General features: G+C 41.2%; 1 protein-coding gene across 1 annotated transcript; it reads left to right on the top strand.

Annotated features, from left to right (window-relative positions):
* The first annotated feature begins 305 nt into the window (after positions 1-305).
* On the top strand, positions 306-13,103 carry LOC104612886 (mechanosensitive ion channel protein 10-like). Its single transcript, XM_010280513.3, has 5 exons — positions 306-1,817; positions 5,033-5,156; positions 11,417-11,710; positions 11,911-12,113; positions 12,616-13,103. Exons 1-5 carry the CDS (start codon positions 574-576, stop codon positions 12,893-12,895), a joined length of 2,145 nt encoding a protein of 714 aa, XP_010278815.2. The 5' UTR covers positions 306-573; the 3' UTR covers positions 12,896-13,103.
* The last annotated feature ends 782 nt before the right edge of the window (positions 13,104-13,885 follow it).

Below are 13,885 nucleotides of genomic sequence, written 5' to 3'. Positions count from 1 at the left end.
TGTGGGACCAGCTTTTTTTGAGGAGATGGAACCAAGCTATTCACCTGAACGGCTTAACCATTTTGGGACAGCAGTCACAGCTTGATTGCAAATGGTCGAACCATGATCTGGGTCTCACAATATTGTGGTCCGTTTGGTTTCGCGGGAATAGGGGCCCCTTTGGGGTCCAATTCTAAGTGCGAACCAAACGGACCTTGGTTCATTTCGTACAATCTGTGATCGGCCCGAACAGGTGGGGACGGGTTAGTGTTTAACCGGTTCGTTCCTACCCTAGAGACAGTTTGCATCTTCTGCGATCGCATGTGACCCAATGAATAGGAACACCATCGTTTGAAATGTAAGAAGGAAAAAACATGGCATCAACAGAGAGATGCAGAATATCGATGCATAAAGCTTTTGTGTTTCTTTCGAGACCCATTCCTTTCCAGCTTTCATATTTCTCTTTCATCATTTTATTTTATTTTATTTTTTTGAATATCTGATGCATAAATAAACTGATCCGAATCGGGAGATCGAAAACCAGCTGTTCTCTGGTTCTCTCTCTCACTGAGCAGGAATCTAGGTTCCAGAGAGATGCAGAATCCAGAGAAAGAAAAGCCCGCCAGAGACCAGGTGGTTCTCCTCATGGACCAGCAAACTGCAAAACCCAAACAGTCTCTCCAAACAGCACTTAACGACGAAGCTATCCCCGGAAAAGAAAAGCCCATCTGTAATAATAACAACCCAACAACAACACGGCCGCTCCGTCGCCTCAACTTCTCCAAACCCAAATCTCGTTTCGTCGAAAACAACTATCCATTTGCGCCCAAATCCACCCCCGAAACAGAACTGCTCGAACCCCTGAACCTCCACGAGAACTCCCCATCAACCACTGACGACAGCGACGACGAAGACGATTTCGGGAAGGACGAGAACGAAGAAGAGGCGCCCGATGAGTACAAGAAGAAGAAAAAGAAGAAAATCAGTTGCAGAGCTATAATCGAATGGGGTTCGTTTTTTATCATCATTGCCTGTGTGGTCACCTCCCTCACTTCGAAACGCCTCAAGAATCAATCGATCTGGGGTCTCCAGATTTGGGAATGGTGCTTGACGGTCATGGTCATCTTCTGCGGCCGTCTCGTCTCCGGATGGTTAGTGAGTGTTATCGTTTTTATCATCGAGCGCAACTTCATGCTTAGAGAGAAGGTCCTCTACTTCGTCTACGGCCTCCGTAAGAGTGTCCAGAACTGCGTCTGGTTAGGCCTGGTGCTGTTGTCTTGGAATCTCATGTTCAACTTAAACCCAAAAGTCCACACGGACAAAAAGACCCTCAAGAAGGTTTCCCGAGCTCTCCTCGCGGTACTCGTAGGCGCGATCATGTGGCTCGTCAAGATCATTCTTGTCAAGATGTTGGCGTCGTCATTTCATGTGGCTACCTTCTTCGATCGCATGAAAGAGAGCGTCTTCCACCACTACGTACTGGAGGCACTTTCGGGACCGCCACTGGACGAGGTGGAGAGGGAGTCGCCGCATGCCCGGAATCTGAAACCGTCCAAGTCGTTGCCGGCGAGGTTAAGGGATGCGAAGAGGATGTCCAAGTCGAAGAAGTTAGGATCGGGGAAGATTGATATGGAGAGGCTGAGGAAGCTAAGCATGGAGAGCACAACCTCGCCTTGGAGCATAAAGAGGCTGGTGAACTTCATTCGGTCGACGGGTCTGTCAACGATTTCGAGGACCGTCGACGACTTCGCCAACGCCGAGTCGGAGATCACCAGCGAGTGGGAGGCTCGGAACTGTGCGCAGCGCGTCTTCAAGAACGTCGCTAAACCAGGAGCTAAGTAAGTAGTACTCTCAAGTGTCAATTATCATCCTCCTGTGCTCTTTTAATCATTTTTTGTTACTTTGCGCCACTTTGAAACTGTGCGCAGCGCGTCTTCGGAATCGGGTGCCTACCGCAGGTTGCCGGTGGCGGTGGTTTTAGTTTACCAGACAAATATACGAATTTGCCTCAGTTCTGAACGAATGGGTAGTGGTCCATGCCTCCATAGTGTTGACTGACTTCCGAATCTGGTCTCTCCTCTCGTGGTCGTCTCGGTTTCCTAGTATCACCAGGTGTGCGCACCATGGAGTTTCGTGTTACCAGTTCCGAGTTCTTGGTTTTCTCTCCGGAGTTCCGGTGTTGCCATCTTGCCGATGGTTGACCGATGGTTCAGTTTGGGTGGGCCGGGCCAGTGAGTGGTTTGGTGATTATTATTTGGGTTGAACGGTCCAGATGTTATTTAATTTGGATCATGAACTCGATTTCTTGTTCGGTCATGTATTTTAGTTCTGGGTCAGTGGGGGATTCGATAGGGTGCCTCGAGAGGCATTACGCTTGGCGAGACGGTGACCTGACCAGATGGTCAGGGTGCTCACTTGGCTATGCTATGTGGAATCTTCTAAGTGTGCCTATTACCGATGGTCGAACCAGAACATTGGATCATCTCCGTCTCCGTCGCTGTATTGGTGTTGGAGTGGGCTTTCCAGTGGCTTTCGGCGTTTGAAAGGGCTTTTAGCAGTGGCTTTTGGTTTTATCAGGTGGGACCCATCATTCAAGCCTATTAAGCAATGTTTGTTTAAAGCAGGTGGCTGAACAAAAGTTACACCTGATAGCCGAGAGTATATGCATCGACCCATACCTGATACTTGTGTCTGAGTGTATCTTCTCTCTCTATCTCTAGAAGTTTCAACAGAGAGGCCACTGAGGCTCTGAGCCTGAAAGGCCCTCGTGTAGTCGGAAGAAAGAACTTTCTCAACACGTGAATCAAGTGCCAGTTGAAATGACAGAAATACCCTCCTGAGGATTTTAGGGTACATGAAAGCGTCTGTTTGACATGATGCCGTTGCTCCAGAAAATGGTGAGACTGATGTGGTGTCACGTTGGAAAAATCTTGCTCCAGGAAAGGTTAATATGTTTGGAACTGTTTTTTCCATAAAAACGGTGCTCTAAGATATGTCTTAGAAATCGAGAAGGTATAGTTTGGAGCCATGCCGAATTCAACGTTTTCTCATATTGGAGCTCGTTGCTGTCAACGAGGACATGATGTGGCAGTGATGTGGACTTCCTATAATGGGTACCAGTGCTGAAAACAGATATGGAGCATTGGTATCAAATAGAAGGTGTTGTTGTTGCTCTAGGAAACGTCCTACCTGACAGTAATGTTTTCAAACAAAAAAAAAAAATACACCATTCTCAGAATACGGTGCTTCCAATCCACACATGCTGCAACATCGATGCCAAATATATAATTTGAGAGTTAGAGATATACAAAAGTAATCACTTATGACGTGATCAGCAAGGAAGCATGTGCTCACATATGAATGCCAATAAGGAATTGGTGATTTGTTGTCATTAAGTATGTGTTTGGCATCGATGTTGTGTGGGTTGGAAGCACCACTTTCTAAGAAAACGGTGTTTTATTTTGTTTGGAAACGTTGCTGCCAAGGACATTTCTTGGGGCAACAACAACACCTTCTGTTTGATACCAGTGCTCCATATCTGTTTTCAGCACTAGTACCCATTATAGGAAGTCCACATCACTGCCACATCATGTCCCCATTGGCAGCAACGAGTTCCAAATTGATAAAACATCAATTCGGCATTTTCCCATATCACACCTTCTTGATTTCCAAGGCGTGGTTTGGGACACCATTTTTTAAGGAAAAACGGTTCTAAACATGTTACCATTTTCTGGAGCACCGATTTTTCCAATGTGGCACTGATGTGTCACCGTTTTCTAGAACAACGGCATCAATGCCAAACAAATAATACAGCAACATGAGAGACGAGGGTGTTCAGCATTGGCATGGTATTGAGTTAAGTATTGGTGTGGGCAAACATATTAAGCCCAAAAGGAATTGGGATTAGGTTCAGCGGGCTGTAGAATTAGGGTCTGGATGTAATAGGCACGTTAGGTATGCACAATGAGTGAGCACATAATATCTATGTGACACATGTCCCAGTTAATGTGCCTCTCATCCAAATGTTTTTGCTCTGTTAGACAGAAATTATCCATTATTTTGTTATCTTTGTCAAAATAATTAAAAATAAAAACAATGAAAAAGGAAAACCTAAACATGTTGCGAGTTGGGACTCATTTACGTTTTCTTTTTTCGTTGTTTTTTATTTTTAATTATTTTGATAAAGATAATAAAATAATGAATAATTTCTGTCTAATAGAGCAAAAACGTTTGGACGAAAAGCATATTAACCGAGACATGTGTCACACAATTATTACATGTTCACTCATTGTGCTTACCTAATATGCCTACTTACATCCGGACTCGTAAAATCAATGATGAGATTCTATGTCAGTAATAAATTCATGGGCTCCATTATAAAAAATGCAGCCCCATATATTTAATACTGAGGTTGAAACTTATGATTGGTTACACAGCACGTTGAACAGCTAAAGCTTTCAACTCAAAAGGGTCTCTCTCATCCTCATCTAAGCGTTCTATGTTATTTTCTTATTTAGGTATCGGGTCTTGGGGCCAGAAGGTGGGAGGGTCACATTCAAAATCTGTGCTCTGTGGTTTGTTTATTTTTATTATTATATTATATTGTCATTGTTTTGAACTCTTGTTCATTAGAATATTCTATGATGTTGGCGGTGAATTTGGTCATTTCATCAGATTGTGACTGGGTCAGCTAGTTGGACCGTTTAGCTTAGACCAATTAGAACCTTTATGAGTTTTTGTTCTTCACTAATTATGTTTAAGTGTTGAAAACCAATTTTTTAATTCATAGTAATTCAGATGTGTTAAAGATTAATTTTCAGCATTAGTGTTTAGTATTTACTCCTTTTTTTTCTCTCTTAAATCATGGTCAGACTAGACACACACAATACCTTGGCCAAGACCAGCCCATTGGCCAGAAGTTCCACACCTAATTGTAGATGCAGACACAGAAAATGGACTTGGTGTACACAGTATCCATATCCTAACTGGACTAAATTTGCATTTTTCTTTCGTATACTTACCAAAAATGCAATTTTATATATTGTTATTGCAGGTATATTGAAGAGGGGGATCTTATGAGATTTCTAACGAGAGAAGAAATTCATACCATATTCCCTCTTTTTGAAGGAGCCCTCGAGACTGGACAGATTAGAAAGTCTACCTTCAGAAACTGGGTGGTAAGCTATACAACTCTCTTTTCTGCCATATCATATCAATTATTAAATAACAACAAAAGGGCAGCTCAGTGCATGAGGCTCCCACCAATGTACGCAGCCTTACCCCTGCACACACAGAGAGGCTGTTCCAAGTAACAGTAATCTGAGGCCATCAGGTTTAGCAACTACCTCCAAAAAGAAAAGAAAAGAAACAGCCATGGTACCAGTGTTTTAAAAATTGTTCCAACAGTTTGAAAACCGTTGTTACAACTCAAAGTCCACTTTTACTGAGAGTAAAATCCATTAAGAACTTCTATTTCTCTCTTATTTTCTGTCAAACACAGCCTTAAGGTGTAAGGCTGCCACCTAGAACTTGCATATTTCCTATATTCATAGGAAATATGAATATATACAAGAGTGGCCCATAATTCAATAACTTAGGCTTTTGGGTTGTAAGTGGTGTCCATCTCTTGTGTACAAGTCTTACCTGCGTGTATGTGTACGAAGCTCCCAGTTTTGGCAACTCTTCATGGTCTGTGACCCCCTCGAGGCCCAACAATTTGGACCTGGCATTGAAAGGGTCTTGCTGAATTTTATAGATATGATTGTTCTGGTTTTTGGAGTAGTAATCTTTTAGGTTGGGAAAATTCCAGGTTCCAATTGTGAGCCTTGATTATAATATGAGGAGCATTATAGGAATTAAGGTCTTGGAGCCTCCTCCTCCTCCTCTCAGAATCATTTGAAAATTAGGCTCAGTTTGGAAATGTCATAAATACAAATGCGTAGAGTGCAAAACCTTGTATGAGGCTCCTGCCAATGCAGGGTTTGGGGAGGGACTGATGTTCGCAGCCTTACCCCTGCAAATAAACAGAGAGACTGTTTTGAAGATTTGAACCCTGGTCACCCAAGTCACAATTTGGTTCATGGGCACACACTAATTTTTCTTTGTACTCCATTGGATCACTACATGTTTCATAGGCTTCAGTTTAATAAGAAAACATCACGTTATTTGAATATGTAAATCCTAAGGAACATAACCTGACATGGATCAAGGGTCTTGATTTTTGCTTTCATGGTATGTTTTACAACTCCTGTGCTTTGACATTGGTTCATGTGTTAAACCTTTTTCTCCCCATGTAGATGTGTTCAGGGTGCCAGGTTTATTTTTGGTTTCTTTGGTGCAGAGAGTGATCTTCTAATCTGTTAGGCTTGTCCTTTTGACCTTCAGATAACTCCTAACTAGTACAAAAAGTGTTCTTCTATGTTGCGCAAACCATCTTAATGTACTTCATTTTATCAGCTCTTAAAGCTACTCCTAAATTCTCATAAATGCATTAATATCATTCTATCCTTTTTATTCTTCTTAATCGTCCATCACAACATCCTCTTCTTTACGATGCTCATTTTACCCATAACCAGAAATTAGTGTCTTTTATGCTCAATTAGGTTCAAGAAATTGATTTCAGGTAGATCCATTTTTTGCCAAAAAAAAAAGCAAATTACCAGTGCAAATGAAAAAAGATATACTTTTTTGTCAGTATAAAAGATGTCCTTATCTATAATAATAAAAGTTACTACTTAGAGGTATGCCTAATTTTCACGTTAGCAGTGAAAATGATGAAAAATTGATTCATTGCCACTATTTCTGTGCCATACTGGGCATCACTTTGAACAATTAATCAGTGGGGAGCATTTTGGCCACCAAATTCATATTGATTAAGCCTTCTCGACCATAAGATTGATGGAATTTCCATACTTGGGGTCGATGAGAAACTTGTGATTTATGGCCAAGAAAAGTAGACCTTCCATCTAATTGTCAGTTTCAATTTATCTGTATCAATATTACTATTTTTGGCCCATTCAGGTGGTGTGGGTTGCTGGCTGGGTTCCATAATGATGGATTGGTCATAGCAGGAAGCTATAAGAATTAGAACTTGTTATGCAGGAGAGAAGAATGGAAGAAGAGAGAAAAGAGAGAGAGAGAGAAGAGAGAACTGAGAGCAAAAGATATTGCTGGCGGCGCCAGCTTTTTTAATATATATACTAGGGCGACAACAACTAAAATAAAAAAGAGTAAAAGTACAATAGTACCCCTGTGGTACTATACATAGGAAAAATAACAGCTGTTAACACTCCTCCTCAAGTTGGGACATAGATGTCAATCATGCCCAACTTGTCACATAAATCATGATGTCGTGAGTGGTGTAGTCTTTTTGTAAAGATGTCTACAAGTTGATCCTCAGAGCTGACATAGGGAGTACACACTTCCCCTGTGATAACCTTCTCTCTGATAAAATGCTTGTCGACTTCGATGTGTTTAGTTCTATCATGTAGCACAGGGTTAGTAGCAATGTTTATGAGTGCTTTGTTATCACAGAATAGGGTCATAGGTCTGTCCACTGGAAAACCCAACTCACTCAACAGATTCTTTATCCACATAATTTCAGCCACTCCATGAGCCATTGTTCGATATTCAACTTCAGCACTGGATCTAGCTACCACACTTAGAGGTGCTAAGTGTAGATTTGGGGAAAGATGGTGTAAGTGGATCAAGGGTTGTCTCACTTCTTGCCATTATTCTATCCTTGTCAATGGAGTAGTTAAGGATTTCTTCCCAGCTTGTAGAGGCCTAAGACAAGGTGATCCACTCTCCCCCTTTTTATTCACTCTTGTTGCTAATGTGTTAAGTAGATTGATATCAAAAGCAGACAGTGAGGAGGTTGTGAGTGGTTGGAGAATAGGAAGAAATAGCATGCATGTAACTCACCTTCAGTTTGCAAATGATACTATAATCTTTTGTGAAGGAAGCGATTTGAGGAAGGTTGGGAACCTTAAGAAATAGAGGCTATTGCAGGTTGTTTAGAGTGCTCCACCTCTTCCTGGCCCTTAACTTATCTAGGCCTTTCCCTAGGAGGTAACCCAAAGGGAAGCCGCTTTTGGATCCCTGTTGTGGAAAAGTTTGGTAAAAAGTTGGCAAGCTGGAAAAAAGAATTATATCTCTGTGGAGGTAGAGTGACTTTGATCAAATCCACACTTGCTAATCTATCGATCTACTTTTTGTCTGTCTTTAAGATTTCTGCTAGGGAAGCTAAGAGGTTAGAGAAAATGATGAGGGACTTCTTGTGAGAGCCGAGGCAAGAGAAGAATGATCATTTGGTTAGATGGGAGATAGTTAGTCGAAGGATTAGGAATAGGGAGTATCACTTTCAAGAATATAGCCCTTCTAGGTAAGTGGTTGTGGAGGTGGCCTTTAGATAGGGAGAGGTTATGGCATGAAGTGGTGGCAAGTATCCATGGCTATTCCGGAAATGGTTGGGATGCAAGGGTATCCAAACGGACAACTCTTGCAACACCTTGGAAGGCAATTCATGGCATCCTCCCACAGTTCCTACGCTTTGTAAGATATGATGCTTGCTCTGGGACTCATATTCTTTTCTGGGAAGACACTTGGGTGGGAAATTTGCCCCTTAAGGATCTATTCCCTTCTCTCTTCTCTATTTCCCTTTATAAAAAATAACCTGTGTCTTCCTTTTTTTTGCCCCCGTATACCCCTTTGTCGACAAATTGGGACCTTGGATTCCATAGAGGGTTGAGGAATGAGGAATCCTTATTAGTTTCTGAGCTCCTTTTGTTACTTGATTCTGCTTGCCTGGACCCACTAAATCCTGATAGGAGGATTTGGACTTTGACTCTGAAGGGGCTGTTTACTTGTATTTCTTTCTTTAATTCTCTCTGCTCCATTTCTTCTCCTCAGGCTTTCCCAGTTAAGGAAGTTTGGTCTAGGCCTATTCCCCCAAAAATTATTGTATTTTGTTGGGAAGTTTACTTGGGTAAAATCAATACGATGGATAACCTGTAGAAGAAAAGACCTTTTTTGTGTTTATCTCCTAACTGGTGTATTTTGTGCAAAGCGCAGAATGAGGATTGTTACCACTTATTGATTTCTTGTCCTTTTGCTGCAGCCATTTGGAATTGGGTATTTGATTTGTTGGAGTGTAGGTGGAACTTGCCAATTGAGGTAAATCTGTTGTTTTCCCCTTCTACCTTTGTGTGGACCACAAGAAAAGGGAGAGTCATGTTGAAGTGTATAAGAGCAGCTCTCCTTTGGACTATTTGGGAAGAGAGAAATTCTAGAATTTTTCAGGAGAAGGAAAGAAGCATTATTGTGGTCAAAGAGTGTATTGTTACAAGGACTATTTTGTGGCTGAAATCCTTAAAGCTCTTTGAAGATTATTCCTTTGAGGATTTAATGAGGAACTGGTCTGCAATTGCCCTCACTTCCTCCATGAAGCCTAGAGTCCAAGTAACTTGGACTCCGCCGATGGAGGGTTTTATTAAGTTGAACTTTAACGGAAGTAGTCAGGGTAACTCAAGACTGTTTGGGGTTGGTGCTGTGAGAGATGAGAAAAGCAACATTATTGCCTTTTTTCGGGACCGGTGGGAATAGGGGACTCTGTGAGGGCTGAACTCTAGCTGCGGCACAGGGGGTACAGATTGCCTATCAACTCAGAGTGCAAAACTTAATAATTGAAGGAGACTCCAAGGTGGTAATAGGATGGTTGGCTGACCCAAGTATTGTCACTTGGAACTTTAAGGATATTTTAAAAAAGGTTAAATGGCTATTGAGGGGTATGACAGTTAGAGTTCAGTGGCTGGGTAGATCGGCTAATGCCTTGGTTAATTATCTTGCTAAACAAGGGGCTACTCGGATTTCATTGTATTGGGCTTCATTGTAATTTTCTTTTTCCTTTGTTATGTTCTTTATCTAAAGGGTTGATGGTTTATTCCATCTCCCCTCTTTAAAGGGGAGGTAGCACCTCATGCCTCTCCCTAAGTTGTACTATCTTTGACTTTGATTTAATTAATCTAAATATTCATTGATAAAAAAAATGATCTAACTCCTTCCAGACAGAGGTCAAGTCTGAGTAGTACACAGATAGACACATCTCCCCCTGTTTACAAGTAGATGATTATGCCTGTAGCTGGTAGATTTTTGCATAGTGTCGTAATTCCAAATAGGTTGATTTTGCTTGTTCCATATCCCATTTGCCGTTTCAGCCCACATGAAATTCCTTCTTATTTGAGGTTGCATAAAAACTAAAAGCCAAGACATGACCATGTTGTTTTCCTGGTTCCATTTGTCATATTCAGCACTCCTAGAATGTGGTTCTTTGATTCTCCCATTAATATAGCCTATATTTCCCCTTGTAGTGATGTACAGCTTGATCCCTCTTGACCACTCTAAATAATTTAAACCATCAAGAGGAATAATAGCCATGGGAAAGGATAAGTCCACACCCCCACTCATTCCATTCGGCATTGAGGAAATACCGGATGTAGCAGAATCTTCGCCACTCATGATTTCATATTCAAAAACAACTCTTAAATGGGGTACACAGCCTTAAAGAAATTCAACACTGAGGGGGAACGGAAAATATATATATATATATATATATAACACCTTCTTTCGTAAAAACACAGGTGTTGTTACAGCACTAAAAAGTGATCCCTTGACTTACAAGCTCAACACAAGTGTTGCCACAGTGCATACAGGTCATCTCTTGACCTACGGATCAACAGGACTGTTGTTACAGCAAGTACTGGTCACTTTTTGATCTTCAATTCACCATAAAAGCTGTTGTTGCAGCACACAAGAGGTACTGTTCACTTTCTGACCCTCAGTTCACCATAAAAGCTGTTGTTGCAGCACACAAAAGGTCCTTATGACCTACAGTTTCACAGGGATCAGTTGACCCCACAAGAAAGGAAAGAAAGAGGTGTTGATCACCTCACATCCGACCGGCAGACCTAGTACAGGTTCTTCCCTAGCACACGACCAGAAAAAAAAGGTAAGAGAGAGAGAGAAAGAGAGAAGTTACTTCAGTGTGTGAGATCTTCAATCAGCCAAACAGCAGATGAGGGCAGCAGATCTGGAAATCTGGTGCGAAGAAGAAAAAAAACTGTTCACTCGACTTCTCCTTTCAGATCTGATAGTCCCGTTCTGATACCATGTTATGTAGGAGAGAAGAATGGAAGAAGAGAGAAGAGAGAACTGAGAGCAAAAGATACTGCTGGCGGTGCCAGCTTTTTTAATATATATACCAGAGCGACAGCAACTAAAATAAAAAAGAGTAAAAGTACAATAGTACTCCTGCAGTACTATAGATAGGAAAAATAACAGCTGTTAACAGAACTTAAGGACTCAGATTAGTTCGAATTATCAATTTTTAACATAAAAATCTTAACTAAGCAATTGAGTTCCACTATTTATATATATCCAGGTACGAGCTTACATTGAGCGGAAGGCTCTGGCACATTCACTGAACGATACAAAGACAGCAGTGCAGCAGCTTCACAAGCTAGCAAGTGCAGTCGTAATTGTGATCATAATTGTGGAGTCCCTATTGGTGATGGGACTGGCTACAACGAAAGTCATATTTGTAGTCACATCCCAGCTTCTACTTGTGGGTTTCATGTTCCAGAATACCTGCAAGACTATGTTTGAGTCAATTATCTTTGTTTTTGTTATGCACCCCTTCGACGTGGGCGATCGTTGTGTAATTGATGGTGTTCAGGTAAGAGTTTCAATTGGTTAGGCATTCCTTGAATATAAAGAAGAGAAAAGGATATGTGTTATACATTTCTAATGCCTGATTTTCAATCTATTCCTTCCAAGAATGACCCACCAATTAAATGGTATATAATTAGTGATTTCTTGAAGATAATGGCCTAATACTTAAGAATTGTGGATGTTTTTGTTTTCCCCATTTTGTAGATGATTGTGGAAGAAATGAATATTTTAACAACAGTCTTCCTCAGATACGACATGGAGAAGATTTACTACCCCAACTCTCTCCTTCTCACAAAGCCGATTAGCAATTTCTACAGGAGTCCAGACATGGCAGACACTGTCGAGTTCACCATTGATGTCTCCACGTCTGTTGAGAATGTATCTGCTCTTAAGAAGGCCATACAAGTGTAAGCAGCACCTATCAAATATTTCTCTGGTTTGGATCTTTAAGTTCAATGTCCTACTAAAAGCTATGGGGTCAGCTACACAAATCCTGTTTCGCCATTCCATTCTGTTTAAGCCTGTTGGATTGGTCATGGCCCAAAACTTCACCAAACCATTAAAAAGAAACCCATCTAGATTTCACACTCAAATTGAAAGGTAACTGATTGATGTTTTCTTTTTGTGGCTTTAGTTGATTGCCCAAGAGGAGGGATGCATGACATGACAGTTCTTACTAGATACAGACTTACAGGATTGTAGTGGGTTGCACACATTATTGGTCCACCATTAAATAAAATCATTTGCAGCTAACCAGTTTTTTTTTTAAATAGAATTGCATAATGTGAACCCTTTAGAAATCAAAACATGATTGTCTGAGAAAAGCACTTTTTGTTTGTTTTTTACTATGCACTACTCTCTGACTAATTTACTAGAATTTCTAAGAGAGAACCTTTCCTATGAATGCAGATACATAGAGAGCAAGCCAAAGTATTGGAGCCCAAAACACTCGGTGATAGTGAAGGAGATTGAGAATGTGAACAAGATGAAGATGTCTGTGTGTGTGATGCACACCATGAACTATCAGAACTTTGGTGAAAGGAATAACCGCAGATCAGAACTTGTTTTTGAATTGAAGAAGATTTTTGAGAACCTTGGAATCAAGTATCATCTACTCCCTCAGGAGGTACATCTCACTCAAGTCCACATGGGAAACGGGAGAATACCACCAATGCGACCTTTGACCTAGCTGGCCTTGCTGCAGTACACTTATTTGAAACTGTCATTCAAGAGGCATAGCCAGTAATCTTGATCTTTTCAAAGGAATCTTCCATGTGCTTCCAAATGGAATATCACACAAGAATTGGCACTTGGACTTTTATCTTACTAAGATGTATACCTTTTGTTTTTCAATGGTCAATGAATGTCATGAGGCTCCGAATTTCATGTATGCAAAATTCAGTATTTCTGCACCAGAAAAGAACAGGGGGACAAAACAAGTTTCTGGAGTTGACTAGCTTTTCCATGTTAAGCTGGTGGGCCAATAGTGTGCGTGTGTGTATGTGTGTGATATGAGAGAGAGAGAGATTGGTATGAATGTCAGAATGTGATGGTTGAGGATGGACTGTATATTTTAATTGGCTTACGGACTATTCTGGCCCAAATACCAAGGCCATGGATGCAATTTGGGTGGTCTAGGGTTGGGATCTAAGGCCCATTTATTAAAGGTGCCACAATCCCAACCTAACCCGATCCAAGTTGCAACCCTGTCCCTAAGAAAACATATCCCCAAGCCCGAAGCAGTGCTTTTCTATCACAGTGGAAACTCTTCCTTCTCCAGATCTGAATCACCCGCCAAATCAAGGTGTTGACTTGGTGCAAATTATCCCACACCCTTAAATGAGTGGTGAACTGGTGATGTTTTGGGCCTCACTGGCTTGGCTATTCATGGACGAAACCTGAATCGGGGAATTGGGCTAACCCAGCAGCATATTCTAGCTTTCGTGCCGGCCCGGGCTATATTTTAGGCACCACTATAACACAAAATCTTGGTTTAAAATGATGGAATGTATTGAGAATGGAATGAAGGAAACTCTCCCAATTATGATCTAACCCATATCCTTCCCTTATAAAGCAAAAGCAATAAACCAAGGGAATGATTACCCTCTAGGCTCTATTGGTTGGCAGTATAAATTCACATTTACACTAGTACAGATGTATAGGAGTGCCAATAAAAAGA

The sequence above is a fragment of the Nelumbo nucifera genome, chromosome 3, assembly GCF_055504915.1.
Source record: "Nelumbo nucifera cultivar China Antique chromosome 3, China Antique-T2T, whole genome shotgun sequence".
In the NCBI taxonomy this organism is placed as follows: Eukaryota; Viridiplantae; Streptophyta; class Magnoliopsida; order Proteales; family Nelumbonaceae; genus Nelumbo; species Nelumbo nucifera.
The sequence above is the reverse complement of the archived record's forward strand: the minus strand, read 5'-3'. Positions and strand labels throughout refer to the sequence as shown.

Coding starts and splice junctions, on each gene's coding strand:
- LOC104612886 (XM_010280513.3), top strand. CDS start 574: ATGCAGAATCCAGAGAAAGAAAAGCCCGCCAGAGACCAGGTGGTTCTC. Junction 5,157..11,416: donor CTACCTTCAGAAACTGGGTG/GTAAGCTATACA, acceptor ATATATATCCAG/GTACGAGCTTACATTGAGCG. Junction 12,114..12,615: donor CTTAAGAAGGCCATACAAGT/GTAAGCAGCACC, acceptor CTATGAATGCAG/ATACATAGAGAGCAAGCCAA.